The sequence below is a fragment of the Bombus bifarius genome, unplaced genomic scaffold (assembly GCF_011952205.1).
Source record: "Bombus bifarius isolate JDL3187 unplaced genomic scaffold, Bbif_JDL3187 scf7180000007978, whole genome shotgun sequence".
Lineage (NCBI taxonomy): Eukaryota > Metazoa > Arthropoda > Insecta > Hymenoptera > Apidae > Bombus > Bombus bifarius.
Window position 1 is genome coordinate 3,155,235 of NW_022884363.1, and position 25,023 is coordinate 3,180,257.

At 48.2% G+C, this 25,023-nt stretch overlaps 1 protein-coding gene across 5 annotated transcripts in view; it reads left to right on the plus strand.

The window, feature by feature from the left end:
- Window positions 1–25,023, plus strand: part of LOC117204314 (myocardin-related transcription factor B-like) — a 239,380-nt gene that overhangs the window by 162,104 nt on the left and 52,253 nt on the right. For all 5 annotated transcript variants that reach the window (XM_033441570.1, XM_033441567.1, XM_033441565.1 and 2 more), the window contains exons 2-4: window positions 123–223; window positions 321–538; window positions 2,186–2,373. In XM_033441570.1, the coding sequence (XP_033297461.1) occupies window positions 2,292–2,373 (82 nt within the window). In that variant the 5' untranslated portion in view covers window positions 123–223; window positions 321–538; window positions 2,186–2,291. The remainder of the gene's footprint in view (window positions 1–122; window positions 224–320; window positions 539–2,185; window positions 2,374–25,023) is intronic.

Here is a 25,023-nt window from a genome sequence, read left to right on the forward strand (position 1 = left end):
AACTGTTCAGCTGTTTTTATAAAATCGATATCTCTCCCGATATATTCTTTTTTCTCGTAATCGGTAGGAATTATTCTCACGCGAAGAAGGTTTGTAACAGCGTTCGCGTTTATTCGTTGCAGAGTCTGGCCACAGGTTGGACAGCGGCTCCCCATTCTGGAGGATTCAGCTCGATCAGGATCTTCTAGACACCATCAGCGCTATATACCCGGAGTGGTTTAAGGTAAGCTGCTTGTCCTTTCCTGTCCCCCCTGTCGCCATCGGTGGCCCTCGAGCGTCCTTGAACGAATCCCGGATAACGAGGTGCGCTCCTCGTGCAGGACTATACTAACACCCGAGCCTCGACTTCCTCTTCGTCGAGTACTTCCGGTGGTCAGTTGAACACCGAGGGCATCGTGGCCGCCGACACCAGTGCCGTCCTTGATCACAAGGTCGCCAAAGGTGATTCCAAGTCGAAGTCTAAGGCGAAGAAGGTGGACAGTCTGAAGGACAAGGAAAGAGACAGGAAGGAAGCCAGACGCGAATCCAAAGACGAAAGGTGATTACCCTGCAAATGAATTCACTCGGCAATAACCGTCTTTCCAGACTACGATTCCTCGAGTGACTGACCCCGCTATTTTTATATCTTTCGCGATACGAATACTTTTCGTACAACACGTCACACGTTTGTTATACCTAAGACTATGGTTACGATCTGCCTATCTTTTTCGCGCTAGCAGCAGAACGCAATCCCAGTGCGCTCTCTTTTCGACAGTTTATTATTTCTACCAAGTACTTACTCGCGGCCGCGGGAAATTGGTCGCGATAACCGTGTAACTGTTGCGAAGACGGAGTTCCTTTCGACGATTCACGACCGATCTAACTTGTACGATTTAACGTTCCCACGTAATCGTTACGCGAGAACATAAACGTTCTAACCACCTTGCTATCGAGCAGGCTGACGAGCGATCTTCGATCCCGAGGACTTTCTCTTTCGAGTACCTTAAAATATTCCATCGGGCAGCCGCAATTTTAACCCATGTTTTTTTTTATCCGCGGTTCGGTCCGCTCTTATCTCTTCGCCGGCGTTTTATTCGCGTTCTCGCCTCGAATGACCCGGTTTTATGGGCTCGAACTCTTCGAGATACCGTCCGCGAACGAGCGCGCGTATATCGCGGATCGAGCTGCGTTCCACGCTTTTCCTGGCGCTGAAACGCCGCAAGATAAAGCGTATCGATGTTATATCGCGGTTTATCACGCGCTCTAAATCATCTTGCGGAACACGAGGATACGGCATCCGAGATTCGCGAGGCTGTACCGCGCGGAGGCAGTAACGTAAATAACGCTTAATAAAGCGGAAGATAACGCGGTGCCGCGGAGATCGTAACAAAGTTGCTCAGACTGTTGAAACTGCCTCCGCGTACGTGCTTTCGGATAAAGTTTAATTGGCTACTTTTGTTACATCGTGTTTCGTGGAAAAATCGATGTTGCAATAGCAAAATTAGATACAGAGTCGATGGTTGTTCGCGGATTGTCTCGTGGTGTTTCGAGGTGCCTTACGGATAAGCGAAGAACAACGTGCTAATAAGTGAAATAAATACGAAGCGATCCGAGTGATTTAAATAACCGAAGTGAAGTACCGACTGCTTCGAGTCAAAGTGTTGTTAACGCGGTAAACTCTTATTCTCGACTGAAATAGAACGAGCGTTATTCCGGCAAAATACAAAAACGTCCATATTCAAGCTTTTGCGCAAAAACGAGCAGAATCTATTAGAAACTCGAAGAGAACGGAACCGCTCGATACAATAATATCCTGAAAGGGTTTCTTGCTCGGAGCCAAGGGGTCAGTCACTCGCGGTGGATGCGGTGGAAGAGGAGAGGAGAGAGAGAGAGAGAGCGGTTTTCGTCGCTTTCTGATGAAAACGTTCCATTCGGTTGAACCGAGTGTCGATTGATCCGTCATTCCTTCATCATCGGCAAAAACACGACCAAAGGATGGACTCGGAGCCGATTGACACTCGTTTTGCCGGCGAGTTCTCCTCTTCGATCGTTCGTTTCCTCCTTCCCCTCCTGTTTCTGGACACGAAGCGACGGCAACCACGAATCGATGGGTCGATCCGTTGGTCGGTTCGACGTATCGACGTATGAAAGATTAATTCACAAAACGGCACGTTTTGCTCGTTTCGGTCCGCGCTCGGACCCGCAGGGACGCTGGAAACGGTAAGAAAGGCACGAAGCCCTCGCCGCAGCAGGATAAAGCGGCGGACGTGGCAGGAAGGAAGACCGCGGGTGTTCCAGGATCGGGCGCAGAGATGGCCGAGGGTAATCAGTCGCCGCCGAAGGCGGAGGTCGACGACTCGTCGCTTCAACACGCCATGGATCGCAACAAGGAATGTGAGTACATTTACATTTTATTGCTACCTTTTTGTACGACTGCCCCTGTCGTCGCGCTTTATGACCCTTAAACGAGAACGCCGTGCCGGCGTAACCTCCAGTTCTTGTTCAGCAACCGATTCGTGTTTCGTCAACGATCCTTCTCGTCGCGAGTCTCTCGCGATTTTCTGGGCGATCCACCGCCGCCGACCCGATCCGATTCGTCGCCTCTGCAATCGTCTCGGGCACACCGCTATTCACCGGATGTTTTTATCGGGTCGTACGGCCACCGATCTCGGCCTCGTAACCGTGAAAAGGATACATCGTCACCGTATACCGTCGATCGCCACGACGTTGCTCCCCGTTCAGAACGGAGCTACCGATCGTAACGGAAGATCGACGCTCGCGTACCACGAATTTTATCGATCGCGGAATGCCGGTTTATATCCTTTCTGCGAATTAAACTTTTTCTCCAGCCACCGTAACGAGAGGAATCAGGTATCGTTCTTCCTTTCTATTTTAATGAAACGACGATTTTAAACGATACTCTTCCTTCATTTTTTTGCAGCGTGTACTGTTGCTTTACTGTAATTGCGATTTTGTAAGATAAATAGTAGTACTATGTAAAGTATTGAAAAAAGATATTCCGCCATTTAAGAAACTTTTATTTCGATCGGTTTATTTATATCTGGAGAACGAATCTCGTTGACAACCGGTAACAATAGAACAACCGGACAAAGCTTCCCGTTGCATCAAGGCACGTCCACGCCCTCGATAACCGTCGATCGATCTTGGCTTCCAGCGCGCGCGGAGGAGGAAGTGTCGTTCTTGACGTCCGGAATAATCGATGAAAACGACTAACGGTTCGCCGTGCGGCGACGTTCGCTTCCGATCGGTTGCCGGTCGCATTGGTCTCGGTTATTATGCGAGACGGCCTGTAATCGCGCAACTGTGTTCCGTGCAACTCCACGTTGCAGTTATCCTGGCTGTTAGCATCCGCGAGCCATGAACGCCTGTAATCCGCGGCCCAAGCTCACCCTCTTTAACGAGGCCCCCGCTATTATGCTCCTGGTGGCAGTGTAATCAGTCGCTCGTTATAACCGACCGATCACCGACTTGGAATCCATAGATATTTCTACGAGTCGCTCTCCTTAGCACTGTGCAACCCATACCTCTGATCCTATTCGTAGCATTTCCGTTGCCGATTGCACGATTCGCGATAAAACATTTCTACCGGGAGCCACTGAATCTGATAATTTTTACTTTTTACGTTATAAAATTTTAATAGGTCACTACGAAAAGTATCAACGCGCTACTGTGGCTGTTATAATATTTACAGGCGGATTAATGAGATGCGAGTATGTACATTAAACTTCGTAGCGTTTAGTGGTACTTTCATACGTCGACAAAGATTTAACGCTATGGAAATACAACGTAGATTTACGTACACTCCGTCAACTCAACAAATTCGCTCTCGTCGTAAGTTCCGTCGGAAGAAAGAGGTTAATATCGAACGACCGGTCGTGGTCGCAAGAAAGTTATACCGACCACCGGCGCGAGTTGGACGTAACATCGTCCCGACATCGGTTCGAGCAACACCGTCGAACAACAATACAGCGAGTGGCCAACGATAACTCATCGCGGCCGGGTTTGCGGCGCTGGACGCCGAGCCACGACGCACGCAACGATCCTGCGGACTGCCGTCATGGCGGCGGAGGCTACGAGACGAGCAGAAGACGCGGCAAAATGTTGCCGGCCGAAAATTGATTTCACCTTCGGCAAACGAGCCGCGGTTGCTTTTTGCCGCGTTCGCATACGTTATCCCCCGCAGCACGTGAGCGAGGCGAGTAGGATCGATCGACGTATAAATACGTCGAGGCGGAGACGCACGGACGACCCCCGCGGTGCGTTTGTTCCGCGTCGGATCCACGTCCTCTCTCTGCCTTGTCTTTCGATCGCTGAACGAATCGTAGCGCGTATGCTCAGGTAGGTCGAGCGGAGAGCCTCATTAAAGCCGCGGACCACCGGCTGCAGTCTTTAGAACGTCATTTTGTCGCGTTTATCGGCCGCCTTTTTCTGCAATTACTTTTTGCCAGTGGACGAACCGAGCCGCGTTCTCCTCACGCACACGCCGAGCTCCGAAACGCGTACGCGCCGCTTGTGAACCGCGTACCTGTCGACAGTGGCGTCGACCTTATTTTTTTCAAGGTATATCGAAATACGGTAGGCTAAGTTTAACTGACCTGTATTAAGAGAAGGACGAAACGGAACCAAGTATTTAACTGACAGCGTTGGGAACTTTCCGATCGCAGCGTTGCTTTACTTCGTTCGCACGTAGCTACCGGTTTCGTCGTTTCAGCGAGCAATCGTTTGCATCACGACGAAGTATTTGGTAAGACGTTCGTTTCCTCGTCCTTCCATTGTCCTCGTATCTCGTCCACGAGAAAACAACCGGAGTCTCGCCTCCTCAATCTAGAATCGGAGTCGCTATGTGGAATATCCAGAACGCGACGTTCCCGCGAGAAGGTTTTCCCGCGTGAAAATGCCGGTGGGCCGCTGCCCCCGTAATTCCGACGTCACTGTTCGGAGACAAGTTGCGCGCACCTCGACGAGAACGCACCTGTGTACGTGTGCTATGCACGCGCGCGGCATTGCGCTGTCCAGAGAGTAATACCCATGAAAGAAAAAGGAGGGGAAAGAGAAAGAAAGATCGTGCGCGCGAATATTCGTGCGGACAGGTAGGTGTACAGCGTCGCGCGACTGTGTGCAAGTATAAATATACAGGAGACAGGAGGCGTGCCTATTTATAACGGTGATATCATCGACGATTACCTACGCTTTCGCGTGGACAATCGTAAATTCTGCTGGCAGAAGGGTGCGGGCCGATTTGAGACTTTACCGAGTATCCCTCGATCTCTTTCTCGCTCCTGTATCCGTAGAATCGTCGCGTTTCGCTTTGGTCAACCGTTCCAACCGTCTTTCTTCGTGTCTCTAAGTTATCTCTCTTTCTTCGCGCGGCGACGCCATTATCCGTGCGCCTGGACGGCAGGCCGGGTGTGACTCAAAAGTTCGAGACGACTTCGGCTCGGGAATCGCGAGTAATTTAAGGTCGATTCGAACCTCGATACGCCTCGTGTGGGCACGGAATCCTTCGATAAAATTTACTCGGGCATTCTCCGTGTCGGATCTCCTCGGCGAACCTTCTACCATTCGCCGGGGTGTCTCCGTCTTCGTGAATTCGTCGAACGTTGCACGACTACGAGGAGGATGCGATAATATCACGAGGCGTTTTGACTCTAACAAATCAGGTCTCCACAGTAACGTTTTACGTTATTCCGTAGATTGATTTTAATTCGTGTTTAATGCTGTAGTTGAGGTTAGGTTGATGGGGGATGTGTTTAATGTTATACGTCGTTACGAAATATTTGTCTTCTGCCCTCTCGTAATTACGATAAACGTATAAATACCTACGCGGTACTGTACAGTCTCTTGACAGAAGTACGCGGATCGTTTGCCACGTTTGCCAGACATTGTGTCCATGCGGTGCAATAATTTCGGCATTCCTCGCAGTGGAAAACACGTTCCAGCGGCGGGTCGATTAATAAAAAAAACAGGATTTCATCGAGTTCTGCAGGCCGCGGCTGGCGCGACGCTTGGATTCCACAATGCGTCTTGTACACGGAATCAGGCGAGCGTTAGCAGCTATTCGACTATTCTAAAATTCCCTTAAATAGGTTGACCAGCTGAAATCCAGACGTATCGGCCATGGCACCGCACGATTCTTGTGACGCGAATACTGGAATCTTTGTTAATTAATCGATGAACACGATCGCGAGGGTAATCGTACGACACGGATACAAACAGGTCAACGACACCCTAAAAGTACTTTAATGTCACGTAGTGTGCCGCTGGCCGATGCACGATCGTTTCGTAACGAAAAATTATGTCAGAATTATGCTCGGTATGGCTGAGTAGAGGCCTCGTTTCCAGCCAGCAGTTCAAGCCGATAACCTCGGTTTGCCGCGGTCGAACGCTTAATGAGACATCTTCATTAATGAAACGTCCCACGCGACGGGCTGGTTTTCCATTATAACAGCGACGGTGCTGGCGGTGTGCTTGTTTTTGTCTCCGGTCTGTTGCAGCTGGCAGGGGAAACTCGACGAGCAAAGCGGACACATTTTCACCATCTCGCTCCTCTCCTTGACCAAACGAATTTCGTAATGGCCGGCTAATTGGCCGGACCGTCGATTAAAGCGATACCTTCTGGTTTCCTAACGAAAGACGGTCCACCTTCCACGAACCTCTTTCTCGAAAGTTTCATTCCTTTTAGTCTGTGTAAACAGCAACTGGTTGAAGAATCGATCTGTTGTTTCGAGAAATTGTTTCCTGGCTGTAGCGACGATTTGGTGAAAATTTGCCAAAGGGAATTTTACCGGCGAAATACTTTTCGAAATATCTTCCGTACACATTCGGTTTGCAAACGAGGTTAACGACAAGTCAACCACCTGTTTGCGGCTCACGTGGACACGTTAAACGATCCGAGCCTCTAGTATGCAAATCAGCGAACTGTCGCAATCGCGCGTGCAGTCGAGTTGGCTCCAATAACAAAAAGTCAGCGAAGATCGTGCGCAGCGCGTCGAGGCGGTTCTGCGTCGATCGCTTGTTCCATCCTCGGTCGGTTTTGTCGGATTCACGGGCCTTTAGACGCGGGCGGCTCCGATTCCAGAGGAATCGACGCGTTCCGTGCATTCGCGCTTTTTCCTCTAAGCGCTAAAAGTCGCCCGGTATACCTTTACCGGACTTAATTATACGGCCGAGTTTGTATACGCTTTGAAAAATCCATTCGACGTCCAATTACCGGGGCGGCGACACGAAAAACACCGTTTTTCTATGCGAGACCGCGGTTGCGTTACACGTACGCCCGACCTTTCGAGGGCGCTTACGGTGAAATTAATTAAATGAAAAGCAGGATCGTAACTTTCGGTTCTACTGGCCGTAAAAGCCGACGTTGGACGCTTTTACGGCCTCGGGCTCGCGCCATCGTCGTACCGTACGAACGCTCGTCTTCTGTCGGAGGACGTCCGCAAGACGGCCATGAGTAGAACACGGCTCCTTCCACCGAGGTTAACCCACTTCGTTCGCCCGAGCTAGCCCTTCGCGCGAATCATTTTGCGAATCATCGGCAGAGCACGTGAAAAACCACGTAGGACGTGGTCGAGCGCGCCAATCGTTTCTTTCCACGCGTCGAAGTCTCCGGACTGCGATAGGCGACAGGCTCTTCGACCATTTCACTCGAACCTTTCTTCGCGAAAGACGTCTCGAAATCTCCGCGTTAGTTTCAATGATTTATAGTACCTATCGCGAGACTTCAAGTACGCTGTTTTCGATCGAATACGGAGTATGATGGATTTTAATGAATCTCTTAACTTATCGCCTTCCATTTCGAGAACGGTCGATACACCACGGCCAGCATCGTAGCGACTCGTGTAAAAATCAATTTTTCCACGACACGAATTCAATCGTACGAACGGAAAGACGATGTCAGCTCGAAAAATCAACGGCACGGCCCGCGGAGATAAGCTTACCAGCGCGAGATAGACGGAGACGAGAGACACCGCTCATAATCCCACACGTGTCGAGCATAAATTACGCGGCGATCGATTTCGCGGATCGAGAATAGTTCCGACAATCTCGTTTACGTTCTATCTAATTTATCGCGTGTCGCGCGCGTGTACTCTCGAATTAACTCGGAACGCAGCGCGGCGCGGACAGAACGTAACGGCGCGCGCTCGCTCGCTTACTCGCCGAGTCGGCCGCTCGCGAGATAACCAATCGCCGAGACTGGTCCACAATTCATACGATAGTGTGTAACCGTGACAAAAATGCGGCGCGAAGGAAAAATCGAAGGCGGACACACGACGCCAGCGTTCCCCGCGCTGTACAGGGTGAACCACTTCGAAGAACTCTTTTATTATTCGTTGCGTTCAAGAGTGATCCAGTTATGTGGAAAAGTTCGAGCGCTCGATGCGGGAACTTGTCGCACGAGATAGATTTTATTCCAGCGATCGGTACCGACTTTTTCTCATTTATAAATAGCTTCCTTGTATTATTTACATAAAGTATCGTGCTTCAGAAATGCGAAAAATGGTTGAATGTTTAATTGCCTCTGTCGTGTAACATTACTGTTCGTATGTTTCTTAAATTTTTTCCCTTCCTGATTCGTACGGATTAATGTTAGAGATATATTCTTGATGCAGTGAGATATTAAATCTATATATCATTTCATTATACCATATTAATTCAGAAAGGGTAAAAGCATATCTTTATCTCGATGTTCCAAAGAATCGCTCTCTCGGTACCCTCGTTTTTACGATATTCGTGTAACTCGATTTTCCTGCCTTACAGACCACGCGATAGAACAATGCCCGCCACGGATGATAAGGTTAATCGGATCACCGTATATATTTGCGTTTACGGCGCGTGCTACGGCGCGTTCTCGCGTCAAGCCTGGACGCGCGCAATTTCGAGATAGCGAGGCGCTTTCCATCGGGCGTTTCGTAACATCGCGTTTTGATAATATTATGTCGATTTTTCACGCCTGCCTCCTCGAGGGATCGATCTCCGCGTCATACTTATAAATAAATCGCGCGCGTTATCATTGCATATTCATACACATCGACATGCTCCGGGTTTCCGTGGGCGAACCGGATCGAGATATGTCGAATCGGAGCCGCGGCTGAAAGTATCGCATTGAAATCGCCGCGTATATACACAGGCTGCCGCGTCGTCACCGTAAAAATCCTTGCGCCGCCGTGGCTGTGCGTGCATTCGTGGCGTGCTCGCGCGAAAAAAGGGACGCGCACACCTAGCGATGCTTACATGCCCGGCCCACGCACGTAACACGGTGTTTTATAATGGCCCGGCGACGAGCCACGTGCCAATCCACCGACAATCGCGCCGACTATTTTCTCTTGCAAGTCACCGGCTCCGAGCCCCGTCCCTAGCTCGTTTTCGAACGAACGGCGACGCTTCTGTCGTGGACACGAACGATTTCCTTTGATTTACGACTCGAGGCATCTTCTTTCGCTCCGAACTGCTCCGAACCTTCGATCGTAATTGATAGTATTTCAAAGTACTTTATGCGTGTACGATGCACGGATCTCTGGTTTGCTGGATTATGCGGGTAGTTGAACGTTTCGAAAAACTTTATCGGTGAACGATATTGACTGGATTCTCGATTTTCTGAAACTTCGATGTTGTCGCGAGTATTTGATTTACGTATCTACTTTACTGCTCGTTGGTACCCAGATTTGTAATAACAGTATATTTTGTAAATAACGATCGATTTTAGGAACAGCCTCTATTCGAATTGGTCATCTTGGATGTATCCTTTTTCATTGAATACTATATAGAAATAAAAATGACGACTTTCATGTCGCGGTAGGCCGAAGTAGATTAGAATCTGACAAGCGGCAGGAATTCGTACATCGAAACGAGGCGTTGAATTGAAATTCAGTAGCCGGTGCGACGGAAAACATTGACGGGAGGAAGGAAGTGACGATCGTTGGTATTCAAGGCTGTTCGATCGGTCGGCGTATCGCGCGAGGCGGGAAAGGGGCGTCGGAGAGGGATCTCTGAGCCAAAGAACTCCGGTGACCGAGTGCTCACGCCGGCCGACGCTTAGAGTCGTTTCTTAGCCAACACCCACGCGCGACGAATTAAACGGGACATCGTTTCTTCCTTCCGCGAGTGTTCGTGCCCGGAGACGCCTAATTCGAAGCGAAGCCGAGACGACACTTTTACCTTCGCCTGTCCTATGTTGTTTCCTTTCGTTCCATTCCACACCCTCTCGTTTGTCTCGTATCTAGGTTAATTGGATTTTGTCCTAGAAGACAATATCTCGAACACGTTTCAAACGTAAATTTACAGCACCTATTATCATTTTTATATGCCTGGACCGCGCGATATTTCAATTTCCAGACTCTATGTTAAATCACATCGTAAGAAACAATTGCCACGGACATTTATCCACGAATACGCTTCTTCTAGGAGATTTTCCAAGAAACTTTTTCTCGGAATTTTAAATCTCCGCTACTCGTCGTAAGAGTAAGAACCAGTAACGCTTTCTTGACTTCGATCCACCTTCCAACGCAACACCTGGTCAACGAAAATAATCATAAATCACTAAGTACTCCCGCGCAGGATGTTAGAAACAGAGAGATAGGGTCGGGATTGGTTCGATGCGATGCAATTTCTCGCAGAAGTCTCTCACGGGTCGTTTCGCCATCGCGACGATAGACGAGAAGGCAAAAAGGCCGGACGCAGGACAATTCCACGGCCCACGCGTCATTGTGGTCGCGGCAAATCGGTCGGCCACCTGGTCCGATACAACGTGTCACGCCGCGAGCCGCACGCTGGCCTTCTCCTTCCTCCTTTTCCTCTGGTTATCTCTGTCCCGCCGGTCCGTCGCCTTCCATCGTCGCTGTTATTAGACATTATCGTAACTCCGAACACCTGACGAGCTGGCCGCACGGCTACCTGGAAATATTGTCATTCCCAACGCGCGCCCGTAACGAGCCGCCTATCCTTCTAACCAGCGCGGATTCATCTCTCGCAAGGATCTCTTTTATTCGATTTTATCGTGATTTAGTGACTTGGAATGCTGCTTCGTGAGTTTCCCTCGATACCGATGCGATTTTGATGCTGGGAGGTCTGTATCGATTAGAATCTCGCGTCGTACCACGCGATTACTATTAATTCGTAATTGTGTCTTTTCCGATCGTCCTTATCCTACTGCTCCTCAAATAGGTATACTTCCTCGACAGAGTTTCAAGAGCAAGCTATACGAAGCTCAACGTTCAAGGCCACCAACAACCAACAAGCATCGGAACGTCATCGAATCGTGGAACTTTGTAATTGGCCGTTTATACTCGACTTCCCTTAGTGGGCCAGCTAGTCCAAGGACATAATCCTTCGAACGTATCGTCGCGTTGATCCATAATCGTGGATTCGCTATTTCCGGACGATAAACACGCGGAAGTGCGCCGGACCACGATTATGGTCACTGAACAGAGGGAAACAAAAGCCATTGATCCTGCGTACTCCGCTTTAATTCTTCGAAGTCGTTCCGCTCGTCGAGCCTCGCTTTAAACCGTCCATTGTAGATCTTCCAGATAAAATCGGCGTAATGGCTTCGACGTAGAAATTGACTGGTTCGCGGTTCTACGAGCAACCGAGCCGCATGCCATCGAAGGCTTTCACTGGCTCGCAGCGAAGATCGAAATTTCGCCAGATCGATCCTGACTGGTCGTTCCACGCGTTCAGGTTACCGCGCCGGGGAGACAGTCGCCGATGGATCCCTGTCGTTTTGTCGTTCGTGTTCCACGAGAATACCGAGTTCTTCAAGTTCGATCGGTAATTCCTCGCGACGCCTTCTCGCGTCACCTTCTCGCATCCTCGCGCGTTTCTCTCGAGCCGTTGCGCCGTCCGTTTCAGCAAAGGTCGCCGGTTGACAAGCCTTCGATGGATTCCTGTTGCGAAAGGACGAATGCTCGCATCCCCGAGCCGAGTAGACCGTCGAAGATGATCGAGTATATTCGTTTTCCTCCGTGATTCTGTTTCTTGTGTAGATAGCGTGGAACAAGCTGCTGCGTGGTATGCGGTAAATTGAGATTGCGACAATTGCTACAGCTGCTGTGGGTGATTCCAACGTTATTACGCGCTGGCTAAGCGTTAAAACGAGAATTGCTATTCGAGCTTCTGTTCCTTCGTTTGCGAAGAAGAAGGAGCAGAGATGAGAGAAGGAAAAATTTCGTATCGCTTGATGTTAAATTCTAAAATTAAAATGAACGATGATCGATGATCTGTGGAAATGGAGTACAAAATTGATGAGATGTTCCCTATCGGTGCAACGATGTTTACTGACGTATTTGATTATGTAGATACAATATTTTTGTTGGCATGCGAGAATACCACGGCATTCTTGGCAGAGAACAGCGCTAGCAAACAGTACTCGCAGTGATTCAATTCCGCGTGACATTATTGACGGTAAACAAATCGAAGGACACAATTGGCTATGTCACGATAATGAACAAGCTGAGTAACGTCTGTTTACCGTGAAATTTAGCGTGTATATTAACAAACGCGAATCGAAACGTTCGTATTATTCGTAGTAACGGCATTGGCGAACATTGTTGAGATTGGCCCCTTATCAACCGCATATACACACAGGTCCTTTTGATATTCGAGTAACTTTATTTCATATTATTATCAAAGATAATCTTATCTCGCTCTGTTTCTCTTCCACGATATAAAAAAATGTGACCTCGAAAGAATCTCATACGGCACATATGTATAAATGTAAAAGAGAAATGTTCGTCAAACATGAAACAAACGTAATCTACCAGTGTTGCCAATGATGCGAATAAGGCATGGCAAGGTAGTGCAAAGGCATCGTCTCGCATTCCTTTCGCCAGAAATCGTGGCGAAGATTTAGCGGCGAGACCAGGGCCCGCCTTGCGTGTCCCTTCCCCGTTCGAGCACAATTTCCCACATTAGCGGCGTAATGATGGCCGCCCGAGGCTCGTCCCCGAATCGCAACGTTGTTATTACCATTTCATTACCTCGCGGCGAAAAGGCGGCGAACGACGCGTAAATTACGCCGCGTGACATAAAGTATAGCCAATTTGGCCGGGATGTCGCTGCGGAACGTACACGGCCAGCTGAACGAGTGCGCGTGCGATTTTTCTCGATGGTCGCGCGATTAAACTGGAAAGCGTATATTCGACAGGGCCTCGTCGAACGACGAACTACGTCTCGTCGACGCCAGCGGCTGTTCCATCGCGAGAACAGGCACCGAAAGTAATTACCGTCCTTCCCTCTTGCCTGGCTGTCGTAATTGCTCCGAAAGGATCCGGGTGTTCGTTGCTTTTAACCTAACTCTCTGCCATTTTCTTCCTCTTCCTCTGCTCCTCTCGCTTTTTCCTCTTCGTTCCTCTCTCGCGTTTCGTTCGCCATCTCGAGTTCCGCGCTTGGTTTCAGGAAAGCGAACGAAGGCGAGAAAGGCAGGCTTTTCTCGCGCGGTCTCGCGAATGGGTTCGTGGGTCATTGCGCAACGAAGGGGAAGGGCTTTGATCGAGTCGAGATACAAATTGCTAATTACCTAATTAGACCCAGTGACCCAGTATGCCGACCACCCAGCACGTGGTTGCCTGCTCCGAGCGCAATCCGCCTCTTTCACCTTCCTCCTCGGTAAACATCGTGTAATTTTCGTCAGCTAATATTCTCATTTGGCACAGACCAACAGGATGAAAGAGACTTTATCGCGCTCCATTTCTTTCGACTGAATCAAAAGCAAACGTGTTCCGTTCTCGTTCGATTCACAGTTTGAAATTGATCAGGAAACAAGTTTCCCAGCGTGAAACGCGCGATACATTGCACCTGCGTCCGCGTTGCATCGAAGATCGCGTAAACATCTTCCCAATATTGAATCGCATTCGTTAAGGTCGATTTACCCGTAATATCGGCCTTTAATCTCAGCCTTAACCCGATCGTGAATTACCATTAATCGCGGTCGTTTAATTTCACGGTATGGAGGTTGCACAAGCGGTACCTGGTCTGTCGAGCATCTTCCTTTACACGGCCACGGCTTGAAAGTCGCGTTAATTATACCAACGATTATAATCGTGCTCGCGCGCGACTTTGCGCACCTACGTACCCGAAACATCACCGTGGAATTATCGTTTTGCGCCCATTTCCGGTTTATTAAAATCACTCGCAAGCGTGATTTTTACCAAGAAAACCGGAGGAATGGTCTCTTCGGACGTTGCTCGGTCGAGTTGCTGTTATAGTTTATGGGTAATTGCTTGATCGCGTGTCCCAACACCACGAACCTTTGCAAAAAGAATTCAAGATCTGGACGATGATCGTCCGTTAGAATCTTCATTTTATTAATGCGTTTTTTCTTTCATTGAAATAAGATCTAACAGTGCTTACCAAACGCAACGCATCATTTCGTCTAGAACGTAAAACTGATTAAAAATCGGATGTTTCACGTGGATATTTCTAAAGGAACATTATTTCGATCGTCGCGTCAACGAGACGAATTTGTAGCTCGATGAAAAAGATACAGTCGCTGTTGAGACGCAACGAAGCGCTTTCTCGACGTCGCGAGCGAATTTCACCGAGTAACGACAGATACAGCGAAGGTATGGCGTCATAAACAAGCGATTATCTTAATTAACCGAGGATTGTTTTAGCCCACGCTGCGCGCTGCACCGGAGACTGCCTCGCCAGCCCACGTGCCAAGGCCTCTTAAGCATCCATTTTGAACGCACGATCATACGGGGGAAATTTTCGACGGCTATTTTTCTTCATGCACTCATTCGTCTCGATTATCTCGGCCCGTAGATTTCAATTGAGTAACACGATTTAGCGTCTCGGTGTCACGCACCTATTAGCTGCTCCGGAATTGTAATTGCTTTGACGAGAGTGAAAGGTGGAACGACAGGGTTTTATTGTGGCAGCGATTCGGAAAGGCGGCCGAACTTCCAAACGAACGAACGACAGAGCGTATCACGTTGCGAAATTCTTTCTAAGGACTCGTCAGCCCGAACCTCGGATTCCATAAAAATACATAGACGCGAAAAATCATCGCCTGACTTTGATTTTAAAATTCGAGAGACTTTGGCGCGAAAGAAAGCGTTTTCGCGTGGGAGCGTTTCCCAGAAACCGGAAAGTTGGCGTAGCCCAGAGGATTCGACCTTTGGTGGATCGAGAAGAAGAGACTGGGGGAAGTACCGTTTTCTCGGCGGATTCGTTTTGCGGCCGGTGTTTTCGCGTCGAAGAGAAACGGGAACGAGCGGAGGAGGACGTTGTTTACCGGGAGGAAAGGTTTACGGTTTGTCAGCGTAGTCTCGAGCGCGCGTGTCCACGCGTTTAGCTGGTATAATGATGGGGCTGTGGCGGCCTTGAAGAGGTGAGCCACACGTAGGTGTACGGGACGCGGAAGATGGAAAAGCCGCTCTCCGATGTCGCGTGGGCGAAATGTATCAAGGCTGAGTTAGGTAGAGTCGTTCTGTCGACACTTGTCGCCGATGCTGACGTTTAAATAGGTGAACCCGACTGACAAACGACCGACGCGAATGAACTCCTTCCAAAGCATCGAGGCTCGGCCTCGTATCTTTCGAGGTTGTCGCGACCCCTGCCATAGAAAGCCAACATGTACGTTTCTAATCGTACGCGCGTGAAGAAGAACGGTCAGGTATTCTCGTCGAGTGATTACGCTTTTTTCCGTAAATACTTCTCCAGGTAAATTACTTCGTACTGCTGTAGAAAAAAGATTGAAGCTTCATACATAGTTGGCATGGTTTACGAACACCCTAGCGCTAAAGAAAAAAGGGAACGCGAGGAAGTACGATACAGGAAACGATATGAGCAAAATGGCCAGTAGTGGTGAATCTCATTGCACCCGGAAAAGGTAGTAATCGCCGATAGAAACGATAACGCGGCGTCATCTCCCATCGCCGCGCAGCGCCGCTTCCGACGCGCTCGACAAATTGTCCGAATGAGTAATGCGCTCGGTCCCTTCTTCCTTCGCCGCTTGCCTCGCGTTCCTTTCTAACAGATTGCGATCTGGCTGTGCCACGGATTACAATTATAGCTTCACGATTATACACACGTGTCGTTGACCCACTTATTTTTACGGAAACAAGAAAATCTGAAACACGAGCGTGTCGTCGAATCGTCGTTTCTTTTCCATAGATTCCCCGTAATCCACCGATGCTGCTTTACAGCAGATAGACTTATCTCGAGAGATCTCTTCGACGAAGGTTTTAATTACTCGACAGACAACCGTGACCCGTTTCGAATCTGAATCTACCTGTCTCCTCCGTAGAATTCTTCGAACGAGTATCACCTCGCCAGATCGTCGTTAACACTCTCCTCGTAGACATAAAAAGGTGGTTGAAACACGTTGTCGACACGTGCCGTAATTAATCCGAAATTTCTGCGGCTTGAAATGGTGCAGTAGCGCAGTCTGCGTGTCCAGCCGCGCTGTTCGTTCGCGTTACGATGATCCGTCTTTCGAAATACGAACCTATCTCGCGTCGTAATTGAGATTAATGAAAATCGTGCATAATTATACGAAATCAGTCGCACGTCGTAAACAATCACTGGAGGCATGGAACGAGATGGCCGATGATCCGAGACCTCTTTAAGGAAACACAAGTGGCAAGTTGAGCTCATCAGCTTGTAAACCGTGAACCGGCCAACTGTTTCCCTACTAATGAACATCATTGGACAGAATGTCCCTTAAACGGCGAATACGCCGTAACTCGCATCCAGCGACGTTAAAGACTAATAATTTACGTCGGCGGATCGATTTTGGCCTTTAAGAATGATGGCTCGTGCCCGGTGCTACGGCCAGCCAACCAGAATTGCAAAATTGCATTCTTTCATACTCTTTTCACGCTTTCTCTCTTGTTCTCTCTTCTCGGTTTCTGTTGCTCTTGGTTTCTGTTTGATCGCTGCCGAGAAGCAGCAACGGAACGGAAGGAGTACGAAGCAGGGAACGGTGGCAAGGGGGGTCCAACGTAATGACTGGACGGCGCAAAAATTCGCAATTAACTTGGGCCAGCCATGGTGCCGATGTCGCGTCGGCGTAATTGGTTTTGCAGAAAACTTTTACGTGTTTTCACGGCATTTGCATAATGTGCGAGGTGAACACGGTCGATCGATCGGTTAATTTAAATACCGAACGCGCCGCCGCGGTTGCGCGGTGGCCGCGTGTGCGCATGCGCCTGAGCAATCGAGCATGCGCCGTGAACACGGCCAACGGCCATGCAACCAGCGTCGTTTCCTTGTAATTGCCGTTACTTATTGCCGCTGCTCGACGCAACGCGGCGGCGACCTCGTAAACAACGTTCACGCCGCAGATCCTCCTAATTCGGCGCGTCGATCGACTCTCGTGAATCATCCGACCGACTTTTCGCCGGTTTTTCTTCCATCGGTGCACCTGTCAGCGAACAACAGAGCACCGGCCGATTGGGAAACGCGAATCGTTAGATCGATGATGTTTATGGATAAAACTCGTTGCGCTGTTACTCAACGAATTTCTACTTTTCTCTGTATCAAAGAATATCGCGTTTAAATTCAGACACGGCGATCGAGAAAAAGAGTATGCGATTTCTTGCGACTGAGCTCGATATGTAGCGAGTACTAAAATCGCCCGAAAAAAAACCAAGAAAGACAGAGACGAAATGGTAGTTCGTGGCCCAGAACGGTGAATATCGTGTTTCACGTCCGAGGTTCAAGCACACAGCGTTCTTCGTACACACACAGTTGAGTTTCGTGAGAGGGCCTCAGGGGTACGGTACCGTGTCGGCATGTTTCGCAGTTTGGGACCAGGACCCAAAGGTCCGACTCGACAGGCACCGGCACAAAAACAGCGGGGGTCAGAGGGGTCAGCAGCGGAGCCCTGTGTTCCCGGGGCCTCTCTTGTCATGCGATATGTTGCTCGTACGTTATGATAGTGGCGTCAGTATACCAGCTTTCTGTTCTGTCAGTGACAATGCTCGCAATGCCTTTGTAGCCACTCCGCGAGACCTTCTTTTCTTTCTCTTCTTCTCCTTCTCTTTCTTTCTTCTCTCATCTACTCGTCTCTAACAAGTGGATATCGTTCGGCGTCGATGACGTTTCGCGAGGAGAATAGCCATGGGGAATAGGATCGCGCGATAGAATCGATTAACGCGAGTCGTATTCGTAATCGATCCGTTTGTGACTTTCGACTGTCACATAGGATGACGGTGAACCTTCCTTTGGCACGAAGACGAGTCTTAGTTCGTTTTGCTATCCCGCTGTGACATACGTGGGATGATTAGAAAAGGTGTAAAATAAAGGGTCGAATGACTAGGTAAAAGTTGCGCACGAACTAATTATAAGGACATTGTATCGAAAGCTTTCTTTGAACATCGAATCTTGGTCCGCCTTCTCTTCGCTTCTATTTTATCGGAAGTAGGTTAGCATGGTTTGTCGATTAATAAAAAAAGAAGAAAAAAAGAGAAAAAACTTCCCCTGAAAGCCATTCTCTCACGTACCGCTATAAATAACCGAGCTGGAAGAGGCAATTCGTCGTCGTACAAGAATCAAGCTGTTCTACTAAATCGGTCGAGCTGTTGCCCATCTAACGCAATATCCCATGGACATTTTTATGGATAAGTAAACGCAGCACAGCACGCGTGATCACGCGCGAGAAAAGAGCAGAGATGTCCATGTGGTAACCGAGAGAACACTGGGCGGGGATCGCACTGGTACAAATTTATCTTTGTTCCGAACTTTCACGCACTGACAGCGCCGGCTCTCGGTGTCCACTGAGTTGGTTGGACGTGACACACCGGCGATATCCAGACGATATTTTTCTTACTTTCTTTCTTTCTCCGGCTTTGCCTCCTTTATTGCCCCCCGCGTGTCATATTTTGTTCCCCGCGTGCGAGATATATCCTAGTCTCGTGAAAAGGTCGCCCAGGTGAATCATAAGCGTGCTGCCTCTCAAAGTTCCTTCGTCCTCCTTTTCTATTTTCTCTGTTCCTGTGCGTACGCGTTCTTAAGTCGTCTCGCTTTTGGGCGCGAACCCGCGTGAAAAATGAAGCTGCTACCTTAAGAATCAGCTGGAATAATCGACGACGCGGCAGCGTATCACTCGGGGTCACCAGTGAGTTGACCTTCGATTTATAATCCCTGTCCCCCCTGGTGCTTGGTTCAATTTCTTTTCCTTTACACTTGACGCATGGCGAGCGTGTTGCATGCGAAACGCGATGTTGCGAATTCATTATCGCGGTATTTAACCAGCTTTACAAAGCGGGTTGGCGACCGTGAAATAATAAAGTTAATAAAATACGCAGATATAGTAACGTTGGGAAACTCAGAAACAAAGTGAACGGAACAGCGGAAGATAGTAATGCTAGGGTACAAATTAGAAGAAAGTAACGTTTGAAAGATGTGACATGGAAAGAGGAGGAATAGGAGCAATGGAAAAGAGCGCTAGCGGTAGGCACGAATAATTCCAACAACTTGAGAAAAAAAGGGAGAAGAACGAAACGGCGTTGCAAATGCAGCACTATGCAAGAAGCTTGTTCATACACCTTTGGTAGCCATATAAAGACTGTATACGATATTAACGACACCCTGTAGCAGCAAATAGAGGACGATTCGACGACGTGGCGGAACAATGGACGAACAGACAAAAAGATTCCAGCGAACATTGTCGTAGCTACGACTTTATGAGGCGAGGTATGTACACAGTTACACAGGCACGCCAGTTTGCCCGCGCGATTATGTATCGTTTCTCGTATAATGCGATTTGACGCAGGTGGTCCCTTCCTCGTAAGTCGTGGCCATTTTGAGCACAAGCGCGTGCGCGTTATATATTGGTTCTGGTGGGACCCAACAGCGTAGGCGGAAAAGGACTCGCTTAGGTTCCCTCCTTCCGGCCTCCTCTTCTCTGCATCTTCGTTTCGTCAACTTTCTCGTCCGTTTATACGACACCGACAATTTCGAATATTCCGTGTCCTCTCAATCGATCGTACATCGTGCCCGTTGATGACGAATCGAGCAATTTTCGAAATTACAGAAGATCCAATCTACGTATCGCCGAACGATGGAAGGTGAACGTCGACTCTGCTGCAGAAGCATCGTTACCTCTTTGCAGGAGATGCAAACGGTATGGCATCGAGATACTCTAGCAGTCGCGGAGCAAAAGGACAGCGAGAAGAGGAGGAAAAGTAATAGCGCTGGTGGAAGAAGAAAAAGGGTTGGAACGGGGTGAAAGGAGGAGTAGAGAGAGAAAGAGAGAGAGAGAAAGAAAAGCAGAAGCGAAGATTCAAGGAACAGTAGGAAAGGACGAGGAAGAGAAGGAGCAAGGAGCACGGTAGAGGGGTTCGTGGGGGCAGGAGGGAGAGGAAAGGGCAGAGAGCGGACAGAGGGATAATAATAAAACGAGATATCTCGTACGTGGGCGGTCGTATTGTTAGCGCAACAAGGCATGCGCGGCGCTTCTGTGTCCCCGCGGTGCGCGCTCGTGCGCTGCGCCCTTAATAAAGGGGACGCGTGTGCGTGAGACGCGCGCGCACGCTTAATAAGAGAGGCCACCGAGTGCCAGTGTGAGTGGAGGAGAGCACGGCCTTATGTAAATCGGACAGGCCCATCTGCGAGGGAACCTCTCTCCGCGCCGACCGGCAACCACGAGAAGCGCAATGCGGAGTGCAGCCGCATCGCGTCGCGTCCTGGAGAAAGAGAAAGAGAGGAAGAAGAAGCAGCACGAGCTGGCTGCCGGCTTCAAAAGCAGTGCCGCCACCGCCACTGCCGCGATAAACACGCATTTATTCCAGAGAGCGCTGTGTGTGCCGGACCGTAGGCGTGGGCGCATGCGCTAAAGCGGTAGCCCCAAGCAATAGCGCATGCGCGCGTGCTCTATGCTCCTGGGGTTCTTCCTTCGTGCTCGCTGATTTCGTTTTCACGCGGCAACCATTATCGTTTTTTCTCCGTACCTTTTTTCCTAAATACGATTTCCGTGTTAGAATCGTTCCTCGGTGGTTTCTAACAATATCGAGAGATCGATAGCGAAATACAAATGGTATCGCGGTCGATTTCACGAGATCTATCTCGAGGGCCGCATCCACGCTTAACATGCACGGTCCGCAGCCACGTTAAGAAACACAAGACACTAGGACCACGTAACACGAGCGCTATCGCGACATTACATTGTGTTTGCACGCATCCTAACCGCTGTAGAAACGCATGCCGATGATTCTTCCACAGTCGGCAGATAAACAGATAGGCAGATGGGTGTACACGTTGGTGCTCTCAGATAAGCGTCTACCGCGAGGCAAGATGAAAGTTGACGTAGGTATATACCTCGCCACAAACCACCGACTCCAGTTCGCTGTCTCCATTTTCATCAAGTAACAATGAATTTCGACGAAGCAACGATATCACCTTCTTACTATTCTATAAAATAGAACGTATAATTCGTCGTTTTCAGTGATCGTTTGCTTCACAGGATAAGTTTGCTAAATAATATTCATTGTCTGAAACGAAACACCGATGCAGGAAGCATCATCCCTTGTGAAATAACGCAACGACTAGCGCGCAAAGTTTAGTCACACGGTAAGATCGCAAACGTGACGAGTGTCGCTTACACAACGACCGCGAGAGCCAGATAACGCGTTATGATATCGCGTTTCAGGCGCAACTTTCCGTCGGGTGTAATCACGTAAAAATGTCCCTACCGACAGCGCGTGCATAATAGCGGAGACGTGCCGTTTAATGGAAATTTATTGTTGCCGCGCGTGGATCAACGCGATTACGCGCGGCCAGGTTCTCTCTCTCTCTCTCTTTTCTTTCACAGCTGCGATGCAAATCGAGGACAGACCGGCTGCACTCGACGTTCCGCGAAAGATGAATAGGTCAGTTTCCTTGAGTCGAAGTGTGACTAACGAAAAGCCCGCGGTAACTTCCTTTGATAGTAGGCGCGCGCAAGCCCTTGACCCACATCTCTGGAGCCGCGGGAATTTCGCGAGAGTGTGATAGCTACTGTGGTAATCGTTTTTTAGTACGCGCATGAAATATTCGCGTACTGCGAGATAATTTGGGTGGCGTAATTATCGATTGGAAATGCAGACTTTCAGGTGTCTTCGATATCTGTTCAATGACAATAAGATTTTTCCCGTGCCAAAACGCCAAAGTATTATCGTCAAACCTACTTCTGTTCTGTTCTTCAGAGACGAACGTGAATTATTACAAAGTCGGTGAAAGACCAAGTTGTTGGAACGTTTCCGCATGCTGTAGCAGGCGGTTTTGACACTTCCTGTCGAGAGGATGTTGCGGTCGAAATTAACTTAAAATCAAAAAAGAATCGCGTAATTGACCAGTTTATCTTGTAGCGTATACAAGGACAGTGCTCGTATATGGAAATTAAAAACAAAGATATCATCTCGGTGTTACGACTCGGTGAAAGTGCGCAGTTTTGCCGGAGTTTTTCCAATATCATTTCGACAGTGCGTGATAAATCTTCGACTCAGGTAACCGCCGCTGTTGTAATTAAGTTTCGCGAGTGTCGATCATCTTCTTCTCTCGCGTTCCTTCTTCTTCATCATTTTTGTAACACTTTACCAATTAAATGTCAAGGGTTGTAAAAAATGGAAATTCTCGAGGAGGATGGTTTAATTTTTCGTAATAAATAACGCAGGCGGTTGGACAGCCCGTTGGTATTGCAGCTATAAATACGACAAAAGCAGGGAAAACGCATAAAACACGTAAGGCGCATTAAGAGCGGCATTAATTTAAATTGGTTACCGCGCGTTTCGTTATTCGCGTCGAAGACGAGTCTGCGTTACCAAGAAAATAATCTTCCTTAATGCATAGTGATTGTTTTCCTGTCTTTGTCGTTCAGGCTCGTGGAATCAATAAATTCTAACATGAGCATCCTTTTCTTTAAAAAACGACGATTCATTTTCGTGTAATTTCTTAGACGATATCAGTGATTAAATCCGGCGTATTTCTGTTTAGAAACATAGATCATGTGACACGGAATCATAATTTTTGGATGTTACACGTTGAGTAAAATACTCGGCTAATCTCTGATCGAAGAAAATATTCGTAATTCAAGCGATCCTGGGATCACGTTACTCCGGATCGTTAAATTCATCTTGATGTCATTCGAGGCATCGTCTTCCACGATTGAAATTTATTCTAAGAAAGTAATTTTCTTGTTCGACCTTACCGATTTTCTTTTTGGCAGCCGTTCCCTTTTAGGGGACTTCCCCCATATAGTCCCAGAATCGCCCGCAATTACGAGAGAAACCAGCGATAAAATTTGTTTATGGCGCCGCACCGCTTCCATAACGATTTCCCCGTACGACACTTTGCAGATAAAAATTTATATCTGAAACTCGTCACGTTGCCGCGTCCCATATTTCTTTATTCATCCTTGCGCCTGAGTCTCTTAGTAACTTCACCTTGGCTTACGGGTCAGCACGATCGAAAATTTGGATTATAATTCTGATGCAAAATCTATGCGAACACCTCCGCTTAATATCTCCAACTTTTTATAAAGTTTCGTAACTTTCTCTAAAATTCTACGAAATTGCTTAGCCGATTCTTCGCTCGGTCGACAAAATTCAAAGCCTTGCGTCTTACGATTACGACAAAGGGGACGATCGACGTTTGGTGGACTGAACCTAAGCAGCCTCGAGAAGTTCGACAGCTTATCGGAGGCATTCGACGATTGGCAGCTAGCCAACTGTTCCGATATCAGGTGCACGTTTCAGAAAGTTATCGCGATAGCCGAAGAATTAATGTTATAGCCACGAAGCAGCTAAATAACCTCCTTGTTAACGTTCGTCCACTACCGAGATGAACACGTTTCTTCTTCCTCGTCGCCTTCCCTCTCCTGTTTTTATTCTATTTGTTCGTTTCCACGCGTCTGCCGTAGAATCGAAAAATTCGAGGTATCCAAGGATCAATTAGATCCACTGGTCGATCCGACCGTGCGTTTCATTGGATCTACCGGACCGACAACGCGACGCTTATCGAAAATAATTGCCGAATAACGAAGTGACCAACACGCGTATGCTGCACACGGCCGCTGATTCGCGATAAAGGGTAATTAACGAGCAATTAACGCGCACTGCTGTGCCGCCGGTGAATAATCTCTTCGTGCGACGTGGCAAGATTTAATGCTCGCTTCTTCTCGCTCGAGCTTCGTCAGAGGGGATTTTGTCGCGGGATGTTTGGCGTTTTGGCGAAGAACGACCGTGAAATCGTAAAGTCTTCTTAAGTAATTGATAAGTATTTCCGTGAGGAGAATCTGAAGAAACGTGAAAGAATTTGTCTCTTAGCATGAAACGCGTAACAAGCAACTGGCGACCTTGACTTTGTACTTGCAGATTTAGGAATAAATGCGCGATGGTTGAATTCGAATTGGAAATGTGTATTTAATTGGAAATAAGGTCTAATACGAGGATCGAATTAGAAAGCTTTCGTTCGTTAAAGGAAAAAGTTATTCGAGTAATATTCATAAAGGAGATGCCGGGTTATTAATCTTTCTTTTCGACTTAGAAAGTGTTTAAACGCGAGAGGAAGTACACACTACTTTACGAGTGGCTTGCGATTGAAATATGTGCAACGCGAATGATTTATTTCGCTGTAAGAACGAAATACGTACTGCGGGATATCATGCAAAGGATATTATTTTAACGCAGCTATTTAGTAATTTGCCTCGCCTTAATTCACTTAACGCATTACACGCTCAATTATTACATTGACTACGATTTATGATTCTCCAATTACGAAGTAACTTTGCAATTACTCCTATTATCTGTATCTTGCTGATTTCAGATAAAACTTCCCTCCATTATCGGGGAAAGCTATTTCAATGGCGGAAAATCATGTACCATACAAGTATCCATTAGATCTTACACAGGCGGCTATTTAATGAAACTTCATATCCCACGTGATTATCTCGCGTAGTAACTCGCGGAATGTGGATCGAGTCTCTATTTAATCTTCATCGAGATATCGACCACGGTAATGGAATTCTCTATGTGAAGATGAAGAGATTCCGCCTTCCCGTTCTCATCGAAAAAAATCCGCGAAATTAATGAGCGTAACTGCATA